At 34.7% G+C, this 14,095-nt stretch overlaps 1 protein-coding gene across 1 annotated transcript in view; it reads right to left on the bottom strand.

Annotated features, from left to right (window-relative positions):
* The window catches only part of KCNH5 (potassium voltage-gated channel subfamily H member 5), a 367,668-nt gene that overhangs the window by 317,533 nt on the left and 36,040 nt on the right, over positions 1 to 14,095 (bottom strand). The window contains exons 3-4 of the mRNA XM_061158360.1: positions 9,735 to 9,841; positions 4,666 to 4,794 (exon numbers count right to left, since the gene is read on the bottom strand). Coding sequence (XP_061014343.1) covers positions 4,666 to 4,794; positions 9,735 to 9,841 — 236 coding nt within the window. The remainder of the gene's footprint in view (positions 1 to 4,665; positions 4,795 to 9,734; positions 9,842 to 14,095) is intronic.

Genomic DNA, 14,095 nt, shown 5'->3' with positions numbered 1-14,095 from the left:
GGCATAAATATTTTAGTTCTATTGAATTTTTCATATTAAATTTACAATTCACATGAATAATAGAAAGTAGCTCATATACACCATTCACAGTTACATTGTGCAATACTTTTTTAGAAATCTGTTATGTATTTGAAAGGTGTGGAGGAGTCTCAAAATAAAAATCTATTTAAAATAAGCTCTTCCACTACAAATTCTGGTTTGGAAAGAGATATTTTACTCTAAGGTTTTCACAATGAGGTTTGATTTTCCCTATAAACTTTAATTTACAGGTCTATCAAACAGATTACTCAAAAATCAAGTGGTCTAAGTTGTCTCAAGTTTATTTAAATGGAGTTCATTTTTGTAAGAATAAAATAATGCATTCAAAAGAGAAAGAGCTCTATGAGTCTGATGAAAGGATGCAGAGAGATGGATGTAGAGGCAGATAAATGGAGAGCAATTAGCTTGAGAAATAAAGGTCAGTCTTTCAATATGAGCACCCTTTCTCCCAACCTCATTGTAAAATGCTGCCAACTTTTAGTTTCCAAAAACAGCTACCACCATTAATGCTCAGCAGGTCAAACCTGTGAGAAAGCACTGTACTTTTCTTGGCCAACTTTAGCTGTGCCATGAAGTCAGTTAAAGTGAATGAGAAAAACAGTAACCATTAAATATGAAAGTTAAAAATGTATAAATATTTTTGAGGGGAAAAGTCTGTGGTTTTTTACTCAGTCTGGCTATCATTCATGTATGAAGGCAAGTAAAATTCATCTGAAGAATATGTTGGGTCACAAGTCATATGCCAATCATTTATCTTTTATTTTAGAATATAGCATTTTACCAAAATTTACAAACAATTCACTGAAGCTCAATATTAAAAAAACAAATGATCCAATCAAAAAATAGGCAGAAGACAAGAATAGATATTTCTCCAGAGAAGACATACAGATGGCCAAGAGGCACATGAAAAGATGTTCAACATCACTAATTATTACAAGTGAAAAACAAATCAAAACTATAATGATATATCACCTCACACTTGTCAGAATGACCTTCATCAAAGTCTACAAACAATAAATACAAGCAAGGGTGGGGACAAAAGACAACTCTCCCATTCTGTCAGTGGGAATGTAAATTGGTGCAGCCATTATGGAAAACAGTATGGAGATTCCTTAAAAAACTAAAGATAGAGCTACCATATAACCCAGCAATCCCACGCCTGAGCATATCTCACAAGAAAAACATGGTTCGAAAGGATATGTGCACTGCGATGTTCACTGAAGCACCATTTACAATAGCCAGGACATGAAAGCTACCTAAAAGTCCATCAAGAAATGAATGAATAAAGATGTGATATAAATATATATATATTTTATATATATATACATATGACTATAACTCAGTCATTAAAAAGAATGAAACAATGCCATCTGCAGTGACATGGATGGACCTGGAGATTATCAAAATAAATGAATTAAGTCAGACAGAGAAAGACAAATATCATAAGATATCACATATGCAGAATGTTTAAAAATGATACAAACAAATATATACACAACAGAAACAGACTAACAAGCTTATGGTTACCAGGGGGAAAAGGTAGAGGGAGGGACAGATTGGGAGATTGACATGTGCACATTGCTATATTTAAAATGGATACCAATAAGGACCTACTGTATAGCATAGGGAACTCTGCCCAATACTTTGTAATAAATTAAATGGGAGAAGAATTTGAAAAAGAATAGACATGTTTATATATAATTAAATCACTTTGCTGTACGCCTGAAACTATTAATAACACAACAATGTTAATCAACTCTACAAACATATCATATATCATTTTATTTTAGCATAAAATAAAAATTAAATATATATATATGGCATTTTAAGATACAGACAGCTGTGAGCTGCAGGTTTTTCATAAATATTTCTTGTCAAGTTAAGGAAGTTCTCTATTCCTACTTTGCTGTGAGTTTTTATCATGAACAACTATTGGGTGTGGTGAAATGCTTTTTCTATGCCAACTGATATGATCAAATCAATTTTCTTCTTTAACCTGATATCAGTACTACGAATGAGAGTGATAGGTTTTTGAATTTTGAAACATCTTTCCATGTGGAATAAATCTCACTTAGTCATTAAGTGTAATTCTTTTAACACACCCTCGCAATCTATTTTTGTTGAGGACTTTTATATCTACATCACGAGAAATGCTGGTCTGTAATATCTTTTTCTGGTTTTGGTATGATGGAACAACTGGCTTCATAGAATGAGTAAGGAGAGTTTTCTCTACCACTGTTTTCTGGAAAAGACTATGAATTCACCAATGAAACTATCTGCACTTCTTATTTTGGAACTGTATTAATTATTAACTTATTTAATAGATACAGGACAATTCAGCTTATCTATTTCTCCTATTATGAGTTTTGATAGTTTGTGTCTTTCAAGGAATTGGTCCATTTTAACTAAGTTATCAATTCAGTGGCTATCAAATCACTCAAAGTATTTCTTTATGTGCTTTTATGCTCATGGGATATGTAGTGATGGCCTTTCTTTAATTTCTGGTAATGGTAATTTGTGCCTTCTCCCTTTTTCTTGGTTATCCTGGCTAAAGGTTTGCTAACTTTAACATTCTTTTCCAAGAATCAGCTTTTGGGTTGCAGTGATTCTCTCTAATTTTTTTCTATTTCATTGATTTCTACTCTAAGGTTTATTACTTCTTGTCTTCAGCTTGCTTTGGTTTAAATTACTCTTCTTTGTCTAGTTGCCTAAGGTGAAAGCTTAGCTATTTAGTTTCATATCTTTCTTCATTTCAAATATATGCATTTAATGACATATATTTCCCTTTAAGCACTGCTTTTACATCTCAGAAACTTGATATGTCATATTTAAATCTTCATTTAGTTCAAAATATTTTTATAATTTATCTTAAGACTTCTTCCTTGACCTGTGGGGTATTTAGAAATCTGTTAATTTCCAAATATTTGGGGATTTTTCTACCTGTCTTCCTCTCACTGATTCCTGGCTTAACTCCACTGTGATCTGAGAACATACCTTGCAACATTTATACTCTTTTAAAGCTTTTAAAGTGTGTTTTATGGCCAGAATATGATCTGTCTAGTGAATGTTCCACTTAATTTGAGAAAAATATGCATTCTGCTGCTGTTGGATGGAGCACCTTGAATTTCAAAACAAAGGTGAAATAAACCTAAACACTATTAGAAAACTATTCTGTTAAAAATAGTATTACAATTAAACTTCCTAGATACCGGGTCTACAAGTAAAATCAGAGCAACAGATAGTACAAGTTGAAAAGTGAATACTTTATTTGAACTTCCAGGAGATGATTTTGTATACACATTTTCAGAAATAGTCACAATGAATTGCTCTCTGTCATACTTTAAATGATCTGCACTTCATAAAATTTTCCTCTTGCAATTTGATCCTAAACAGAAACTGAGCATACACACACATACATGAGTGTACATATATGATATACACATACACACACACATATATATATATACACATGTAATTTTTCTCTGATTATGATTACAGTTGAAAAGATTAAAATTGCTATGCCAGTTTTTTTTAAAGAGGTAAAAAAATTCAATGTTTACTAAATGTAAAGAAAACATTCCATTTTTAGTCTCTTAAGAGATAATTAAAAATACCATTTCATAAAAACTTCTTCTAAGGGTATTTAAAATTCTTCATTTATATGATATCCGTTTCTAATTTAAAAATAATTAGAGAGAATAAAATGAGAGTAAATTACATATAAAAGGGGATAGAAGCACATACCACTCACTAATGTCTTCTATAGTAGTCTCTCTGAATATTATAGTCAATAAGACTCAAATCAGAATGTTTGCATTTTACCAGCCGCTTTCTGGATGACAAAATTGTTCACATAATTAAACAACATCTACCCAAGAGAATCTACAACAACTAAATAAAGGAAGAAAAGTAGCCTGAAAAAGTCAGCTATTCATGCTCTAATCAATATAACAAAATTCAATCAACTAATCAACTGTGCTCTAGTAGGACTTCACCAAACAACCCCACAAGCTGTTATACTTTTTGTTTCTAAGTCTCAGTATGATAGAAGTTGTTGAAATTCCCATATTGATTCAAAATTTATAATGCTCTGTGAAATCTCTTCCTTATAGTTCATCTCAATTTCTCTTATAATAAGTTAACCACCTAATATTTCAATATCCTATTTCCATTCAAACCATATGATTGAATAAAATTGATTCTGGACAATTAGTAGAATAAATATAAAGCCAAAGAAAGGCCACGTAGTAAAATTTTGTTTTAAAAGTTCAACCCATGGATATTGTTAAAATAATAATACTATATTTAAATGACAGGCTAATCCTTAAGTATGAAGGCGAGGGTGGGATATTCTGAGAGAATAGCATTGAAACAAGTATACTGTCAAGGGTGAAACAGATCACCAGCCCAGGTTGGATGCATGAGACAAGTGCTCAGGGCTGGTGCACTGGGAAGACCCAGAGGGGTGGGATGGGGAGGAAGGCGGGAAGGGGGATTGGGATGGGGAACACATGTAAATCCATGGCTGATTCATGTCAATGTATGGCAAAAACCACTACAATATTGTAAAGTAGTTAGCCTCCAACTAATAAAAATAAATGGAAAAAAAATAAAAAAGAAAATTACCTTTTGTTGAATCATCCTCTATTGGCTGTTTGAACAACGTAATATCCTTGAAAGTGCATAGGAACAAAACCACCTTTTCATGTTCATTTCTTATTGGTGCAATTTGCATATAAAACCAAACAGGGGTTCCTGTAAAAGAGAGAAAGGACAACAGTGTGATGCAGCCACCACAACGATTTGGTCTCCTGCTTTCCCTCCTCCTTCAGCCATAAACTGCTATGCCAGGAATCAGCACCAAAACAACAGTATTTTAATTACTGAAAAGAATCAGTAAAGTTTTCATTTTATATCAACTACCAGTTGCTCAAAAATTAAGGAATATGTTTTTCAACTCAAAATATAAAAATTTGAAAATAAAGCATAGGGCATCATTTCATAATACAGTGGAATATAGGCAGTCTTGCTATTTAAGTATTGTTAATGGGGCTTCCTGGTGGCTCAGATGGTAAAGAATCGGCCTGCAGTGAGGGAGGCCTGGGTCAGGACAATCCCCTGAGTCAGGAAGATCCCCTGCAGAAGGGAATGGCTACCCACTCGTGTGTTCTTGCCTAGAAATTTCCATGGACAGGGGAGCCTGGTGAGCTACAGTCTCTGGGGTCACAAAGAGTTGGACATGACTGAGGGACTAACGTCCACGTTTCTTTCAGTGTCGCCTTTAGATCTGGGTCTCTACACCACTGCTGCTTTCACCAACTCCCTTCCATATTCTCACCAAGTGTGAGCATTCCTATGTGCTTCTCCGTGTTACATCAAGAAGTGTTTCCAGTCGATTTCAACATCAATACCTGATGCTTTGATAAGTATTTCTCTTGTAGGAACTTCCGAATTGCTGCTTCTACCTCAAGGTTCTCTCATCAGTCAAACAGACTTAAACTCTTCAGCTTTGACCACATCCCCACATCAGAGAGATAGGATGTCAGCAACATTACAAGCCTGATGTACAGAAAGTTATACCTGAAGACTTCAAGGCAGTGTTAAAGAAAAAAATGTCCCCAGGCCTTGAAAGTCTCAGACCTCTTCATGAGACACTGCTTCCAACCTCCTTGCTCAAAGCATGAGCCTGGACTCTGTCACAATGATCTTCAAACAATAGCTCCTCCTGACTTCAGAACACACAGTGTTTTAAAGTATTCAAGCCTTAGGATTTGGACAAATCAGAAATTGGCATTACATCAAATAATAAATATTTGAAGACACAAGAAATGCCTTCAAAGGAGTAATTACTCACTAAATGATAAAACACTGAGGGAATTTTCCATCAGAATCAAAATGATGCATTTTTCATTACAGTCTTTCCAAGGCACAGTGCAGTAAAGCCTCTCTGAATATTCTATTTTAAAGACATATGGTCTTTTGTCAGGTTTAGGATTTGGGGAGTGAGATGTGCAGCTGTTAATATTTAATCTTTAGAGGAAAGTCAACAGCCTGTTAGTGACTTTCAATGAAAACCCATAAGAAGCATCTCCATATCTGTGGTCAAAAATTGTCCGGTGATAATATAACCATAAAGGGAAATTTGCCATTTACACAGAATAGGTGAATTGACTACCGGATGCTAGAAGTCAAAGAATTCCAAAGAAGAGGTTTTTATAAATATTCAGTTCTGACAACCAGGTCCTTTGCAACCCCAGGGAGCCTACAGAAGGACACAGTCTTTTCCAAAACGATTACAGGATGAGACAGGGACCTCAAAAACAATCCCACCATCTTCCAGAAAGGTTTGTTCTTTGTTTTCTGCTTCTTATTTTACACAGTGTGTCCATGAACTGTGAGTTATGTGCACAGTTTGACAAATCACCAGACCCAGACGCTCGCAGATACATGGCCTGTGGCTGTTCCAACACAGTGAGCTTGAGGCAGTAGGTCATAAACAGAGAGAAAGGGGCATTAAAAATAAGTCGTTTTCCAAGGTCTGCTAGAAATCTAAACAAAAAGAGATGATGTTACAGCTCAGACCTTCCAAGGAAAACAGCAACTTTTCAAATTTCGGCATTGAGTCAGAGCTGTTGTTAAAATTGCTTTCAGAAATCACAGTATACTTTTTTCAAGTTTAGTCACAGGCTCAGATTTCTCCAAGGAGGCTGAGTTTCGCTGCATGGGTGGTGAATATCTATATTCTGGATTTGAGTTCAAGGTGATGGAAAGTCTGGGAGGGTTAGGTAGAGAGACCTGTAGCTGCTGGAAACTCAATGCAGTGCCCTGGCATTGATTATTTTGAGTTGCCCTAGCTATCGCAATTCTGCGTTTGTGCAAACAGAAAGATCCATTTTCAGTCATCCTCCCAGAGTCACTGCATTTTTTTCTCAACAGTATAAGCAACCCGCTATAATCAGAGCAATGGACCTAAAGAACTGAGGTTGCAAACTGAAATGTCAATTGTGATACATATTAAACCAGATATCTCAACCTCCCCATTTGCAAATGGTGTTTAGCTAAGTATTTAATGGAAGTGTTGGGAGGACTTGGCATTCAGACCAAGATTTTGGCATTCCCAAAACAGTTCTCTACAGACGAGTGAATTTTTCTAACATTAAAAAACATCATAAGAGCACAATTCTTTCAGTTGATGTTCAGAAGCCTTTAGCTAACTATTTACAAGATTTTTTAAAGCTGCTTTTAAGTATAGTAGAACTCCATTATAGTGCATGAACAATATCTATTCTTCATATTAAGGAAAAAACTCAATGCAGATACTATCCAGAAATGACAGGAGTTTTAATATAGAGTGCTATGTGCCATAACTCCTACTGACTCCAAACAGACAACTATGCATATATAAGTTATCTGAAAAGAACCAGATAGGCCTGAACAAGGGCCAGACAATTATTACAAGCTATTAAAATAAAGCAAACTATCCAAACCACCTTCATAGAAAACTTTTAGAAATGAAATATTAAAGTTATTGCTAACATGATTTAAAGGATATAAACAAAACAAAATTTCCACAAGATATTTTTGAGACAATCAGAAACTATGGATCTGACTTTGAAGCTTTAAAATCAGAAAGAAAAAAAAAAAAAGATTATTCTGTTCAAATCTCAGGGTAAAAATGACTTTAGTGAAGTAAAAGTCACTCAGTTGTGTCCAACTCTCCACGTGCCCATGAACTGTACAGTCCATGGAATTCTCCAGGTCAGAATACTGGATTGGGTAGCCTTTCCCTTCTCCAGGGCATCTTCCCAACCCAGGGATCAAACCCAGGTCTCCGACATTGCAGGCAAATTCTTTGCCAGATGAGCCACAAGGGAAGCCCAAGAATACTGGAGTGGGTAGCCTATCTCTTCTTCAGCGGATCTTCTCGACCCAAGAATCAAATCAGGGTCTCCTACATTGCAGGCAGATTCTTTACCAACTGAGCTATCAGGAAAGCCCCTAAAATGATCTTAGTAATATGGAATAATATTAAATCATTTGCTAAACTTGAGGTATATACTGAAGTCATTCAAGGGGTAACAACCCTGTATAAAAATGAAAGGGGGCATTCCCTGGTGGTCCAGTGGTTAGGACTCCACACTTCCACTGCAGGGACATGAGTCATTCCCTGGTGAGGGAATTAAGATCCTCCCTTGTGGTGAGGCAAAAAGAAATAAAGAAAGAAAGGGAGTTTTGGCATACAAGTTTTGGCTACAAAATACCAGTATGTGTTTGGATCTAGTGAAAAATCCCAGAAAGCACCTAGAACCTGGCTTTTCTCTTATAGAAAACAGAGCTGATTATTCAGAATGGATTGTTCTCTAGTTGACAAGCCAATAGACATTTGGATATGATGTCAAAGAGAAATATATTTTCAGTCTTGATTCTATAATGAAAAATAAGATGACAGAACATTCTTTAGGTAAAACCACTGAAACTAATTCTTCCATTGCCAATAGCACCTGGCAATGGGAACTTCACTACTAATGTGAAGCAATGCCTATGGTTGTCGTTATCCCTATGATGGCCTATTAATAGAAAGAAAACCTAAATATTCAACAGAGAACAAACATTTAAGGTACAATGGAGAGAATAAACTATGCTCCACAAAACCCAACCAGCACTAAACTTGGTACAAGCATTTCCTGTTGAAGCTAGAATGCTTCCTGAACTGGGGAAGAATTTAGTAACCATCAATTTTCACTAAAGATAATAATTGGCTTTGCTATCGTTTAACCATTAACACTAAATAAGCTGACTCATCTTATGCAGTGACTGTTCTTTAGAAGAAAAAAAAAAGGGGGGCCCATTTGGAAATGCAGCAAAAAAGAAATAAAGTAAGTGACTATTCATAAAAAACAAATTAGAAAGGAGACTTGGTTGATGAGTGTATTAGTTGGCTTTTTGTTTGTTGTTTGTTTCCTCCAAACTCTATTGAAGAGTCTCATCAAACTCACTCATAATTACCTAAGGCCCATATCATGACGTATTATGTGATTATATAATGGACAACTGACCACCCATACCTCCCATCATTAGACAACAGCACATACAATCAATACAAAGTTACCAGATGTGAATGGTACTTTCTGAGAGTAACAACTATTCTCACCAGTCTTCCCACAAAGCAGTCTGGTCTAGCAAACAACCATATTGGTAAAGATTCGCCTCAGGTAGATACCATACACTCACATGTCATCTATGTATATGTTGAAAGATAACATACTCACTGATAACAATCCACTTTCCCTTTAACCATAAGAAGAAATGAACGAATTTCTCAGTGATTTTTTTTCTTTTTTCTTTTTCATTTATTTTTATTAGTTGGAGGCTAATTACTTTACAATATTGTAGCGGTTTTTCTCAGTCATCTTTAGCTGTTGTCACATAACTATAGGATCTTTACCATGGGTATTAGTCACAAAACAACCTGCCGTCTGACACACAAAAGAAATCACATTCAAAATGCATTATCTTTTTCTTTCTTTTTCATAAGCATTATTTATTAATTTTACTATCTAATTTTTACAAATACCTCCTGCCAAGAGAAGCAATAAATCTTTTATATTCTCTCTACACTATAGCTTAGCTACCACTTACCAATATATAATATTAATAAGGAGTTGACACATCTTATTGATGACTTAGATACCTACTGTTTTTCTTGTACAAAAGAACTTCAAAGCAATTTGACTCGTAGTTGTCAAAAGTCTGCCTGACTTTCTCAATGGTTTTTTTGTCAGTCAATTCTCCATACATAAAACTGGAAGAAAAAAATAAAAAAACACCAAACAATCCATTTCAGTTTGGGGTTGCTTTTCAAATGCTACACAAAATCATACACTTGTCTTTTTTAAATTAAGTATTCAAAGTTAGTTACAAAATAATTGCTTCCACAAAATGAACTAAAATATTTAAACAATGTTTTAATCATGACTATTAAACTCTTGCTAGAAGCTAGCTTTTTAAGTGATTTTGAACATATAGTGAGAAAGAGTAAGAGAGAAAAACAGTCCTTACTTTACACAAGTCCAGTATGCATCAATTTTAGTTACTTAAACATTCCTGTTGTTAAATAATACCAGTTTCCCAACAACACAGTTCAAATTTTGGTTTTCATAGTATATTAACTATGATCGATACCATAAAGTATAAACTTTGCTGCTATATCATCAGTCTACAAGTCACGAATAAATAACAGGTACACATAACAATCAGTGATCAATTTCACTACTTGCTTTAAAGCCTGTCAGAATTACAGTGCACCCACCACTCAGCTCATGCATAGACAGCAAAGTGTGCAGTTGTATTGCTTCCTTGTCTCTCAGTGGTACACTCATGGGCCATTTTACAAAAATGGAGAAATAAAAGCAGGAATTCACCATCAAAGATTAAAGCCCACCAAAGAAATGTAAAGTGATCATGGTGGAGGTGAAATTCAAATTAAACATAAAAGAAGTTATTTCTTCTGAAAGAATGGTGGGATGTTGACACTGCTGTACTTGAGAGACTTGAAATATGCAGCCAGAGGAACCTAGTGAGGACAAACCTATCAACATAAATCAGGAAAAGGATTGTTGTAAAAAAGACCAACGTTTCCAAGGGGACGTAATACCATTACAAAAAAAAAAAAAAACCCTTCACATTAAAGGAGTACTAGGAAGTAATTCATAGTACTGAAAGTAAAAGGATAAAGTTGAAGAGGATTCAAACTTAAAAGAAGTACACTGTTTGCTAAGAGGTAGAAAAAATGCTCTCTTCATATCATAAAATATATTACAAGAATGCAAGAATTGTTCAAATGACTTATGATAGGTTTTTGCAAAGAAATGAAACACTTTAATCTCAATGTTTCTAATGTTATAGATCACTAAGTAATGTACTAAATAAATATTAGTGTCACTACTGTTTTCATTTCCCTGCACTTAAAACCAACAGGAAGAGATTTTATTTATTTAATGCTTTGACCAACATTGTTAAAGGTCATGGAACAATCATACCTTTTCATTGAGTATTAAGATCACACTACATGCTTTCAGCTCATATGGATTTTTCACATTCCTATACTACAATGAAATGTGAAGATTCAGTATTATACACATTACTGAATTGGCATTCTCGTTACTTATGAGGATTTTTTTGAAATACATACAAGTAGACCTAATGGAAGGAAAATAAAGAGAAATTGAAGGAAACATACGCTATTACTGTGGCTAGAGGAGCATAAAAACAGAGATCAAAGAGTAAACTTCCACATCTCACAAACATTTCCTAACATTTGAAATTATCTGTTTTTTTAAGAGAACTTCACCAAAAGTCTGCAAATTAAACAGAACTCAGTCAAAGGAGTATAAGACTCTAAAACTATTCTTGATGCTTTTGCAATCATAAGCTGTGCATATGGTTTCAAATACCTAGTTCTACTAGTTGCTATGATTGTCCACGTCATTTCTTCCACCAGGAAAAATATGTGTGACTTGACAGTTTTTGAAACCTCAAGTATATGTTTGTCATTGCTTTTCTTAGAATTTTCAAGAAATTAACTTATTAGCCAGCAGTAAATCCAAGTGGGGTGGGACCCAAAGCCTATACAGCTCTAGAGGCCCTCTTTAAGGAGCAGAATATTAAATTTATAAAACAAAATTAAGTACAGAGCCTTGAAAGCCATACACTCACGGAAAGGCATAAAGGTTAAGGTCTTTTATCTTCATAGGAAATCTTCTCCTGAATATCTCAATCTAGGAAGTTTACAACATGAAAAGCATAGTTCGTATAGTTCGTTAGCAAAACCCAGCAAAACTAGCAGGATTCAACAATGATACCATATCACAGCTAAAAATTACAGAGTAACGACCCATCTTATGGTAACACCAACCTGAGCAACTAAAATTCTAGAAACTAAAAAAGTACTGATAGATGAAGCTGAAAGTGTTAGTAGCTCAGTTGTGCCTGACTTTTTGTGACGCCGTGGACTATAGCCCACCAGGCTCCTCTGTCCATGGAATTCTCCAGGCTAGAATACTGGAGTGGGTAGCCATTCCCTTCTCCAGGGGATCTTCTGGACCCTGGGATCAAATCCTGCATTGCAGGCAGGTTCTTTACTGTCTGAGCCATCAGGAAAGGCCACTGATAGATGTGGCCAACCAAATGTTCTCCAATCTGTATCCTAAATTTTCAATTACTTTTATTTTTTGTTAAAAAGGAATAGTTAATTGTCATTATAATATTAAATAAGCAAGAAAATCTTAGAATAGGATGACAGGTTCTAACTCCATAATCTTACAGCCAGACTAGCGCATGATGCTTCAGAGGGCAATGAAAAGCCACTGTTCCTGTCAAAGCCTGACTTACCATCATGTGAGTTTTATGAAAATCTCCTGAGGGCGTCACAATTAAATTAGAATTTCTCAGTTAAAGTGAAGAAAGTCACCCTCCTTTCCTCCACCAAAACAAAACACTAGTTTAATACTGCTAATATTTTTTTTACAGACAGGTAAACTTTTTATTGACTGATATTTTTAATCTAAAGATTCTACTAAAGAGAAAATATTAAAACACACAAAAACAAAAAGTATGATATGAGTAATTAAGCTACTAAATGCTTGTGGTCTTTAAGAAAAGAAAAAGCATTTACTCCTATTACTAAATGTCGGAGTCTATGATTCAATAAACCAAAACACAATATTCACAATTGGCCAACAAAAAAATATGAAAAAGAAATCAACTAAAATCTAACAAGGAACTAGAATAAAGTTGGTGAAAATTTAACTCTAATAGGATTAAAGATAAATTACAACTCAAAAAAATTCAAAGAAACCATCTTGGAAACTGATGTAACAGTAACACTTAAGAAGAAATACAAGTTTGATTCAGCTAAAATTCTAAAGAGGTGAAAACAGCAGTTTCTCAAATAAACTCTGAAAATTCTATAACCCATTCCTCTTTAGCTCTCCCAATACTAAAATAGCCTGTTCTAAGAAAAATAGGGGCATTTTAAGAAAAAAATCCGAGATTATTATACTCTGAATAATTTTTCAAAAATAATATTTTATATCTTATATCTCATATTTTTATTTTAAGCTTATTAAACTATGTATTTCCAGTGACAGAACACATATTTTAAGCAGTAAAATGCAACAGTTAAATAGTAAAAGGTATTTCAAAATGACCCAAAAGAATGTCTGAAATGTATTATCCAGTCTTCCAAGGCAAGTGTTCTAGAAAGTAATTCAAATTTTGAAAGTATTTCCAACCAGCACTGTCCAAACCAAAATGACTAAACCAGTGCTTCTGCATATACTATGGGTACTCTGGGTATGGCATATTTGCTTACTTGCTCAGTTTTCCTTATGTGTAAATGCTGAATTTCTTTACTGAGGTTTCCTGCAACATGACTCCAGATGACTGAAGCTCAATGCAGTCTTTGAATGGTTAATGGCATTTGAATGGAAACAAGATTTAGAAATGATAATCATCAGACTTTAGAAACCACATATCTATAAAATAACTTTATACAGCTTTTATGTATCTGATTGACTATCCTCCAGGAATATATAATGGGAATACTAAAAAACTATAGAACTTCAAATTACTCTATTGAATCACCAAACTCCCTTCAGTAACGATAAATGACTTCCGCAACTGCACTGTTGTCTTATTGGACAGAAAATAAAATTAGGTGCACAGAGCAATCTATCCCTGCTATATTATGGAGCAGCCATGATATAACAGAGGATCACTGCACTTAGAGGACCACTTATAAACTGTATAATCCATGGCCAAGTTGTTTAACTTCTCTTAGTTTTTTCATCCATGAAAAGTGAAAATGTTAATTGCTCAGTCACGTCCAACTCTTTGTGACCCCATGGACTGTAGCCTACCAGACTCCTCTGTCCATGGAATTTGCCAGGCAAGAACACTGGAGTGGGTAGCCATTCCTTTCTCCAGGGGATCTTCCCTATCCAGGAATCAAACTGGGGTCTCCTTCCCTGCAAGCAGATTCTTTACCTTCTGAGCC

This window comes from Dama dama, chromosome 12 (genome assembly GCF_033118175.1).
Source record: "Dama dama isolate Ldn47 chromosome 12, ASM3311817v1, whole genome shotgun sequence".
In the NCBI taxonomy this organism is placed as follows: domain Eukaryota; kingdom Metazoa; phylum Chordata; class Mammalia; order Artiodactyla; family Cervidae; genus Dama; species Dama dama.
This window is presented reverse-complemented; position numbering and strand designations above follow the sequence as displayed.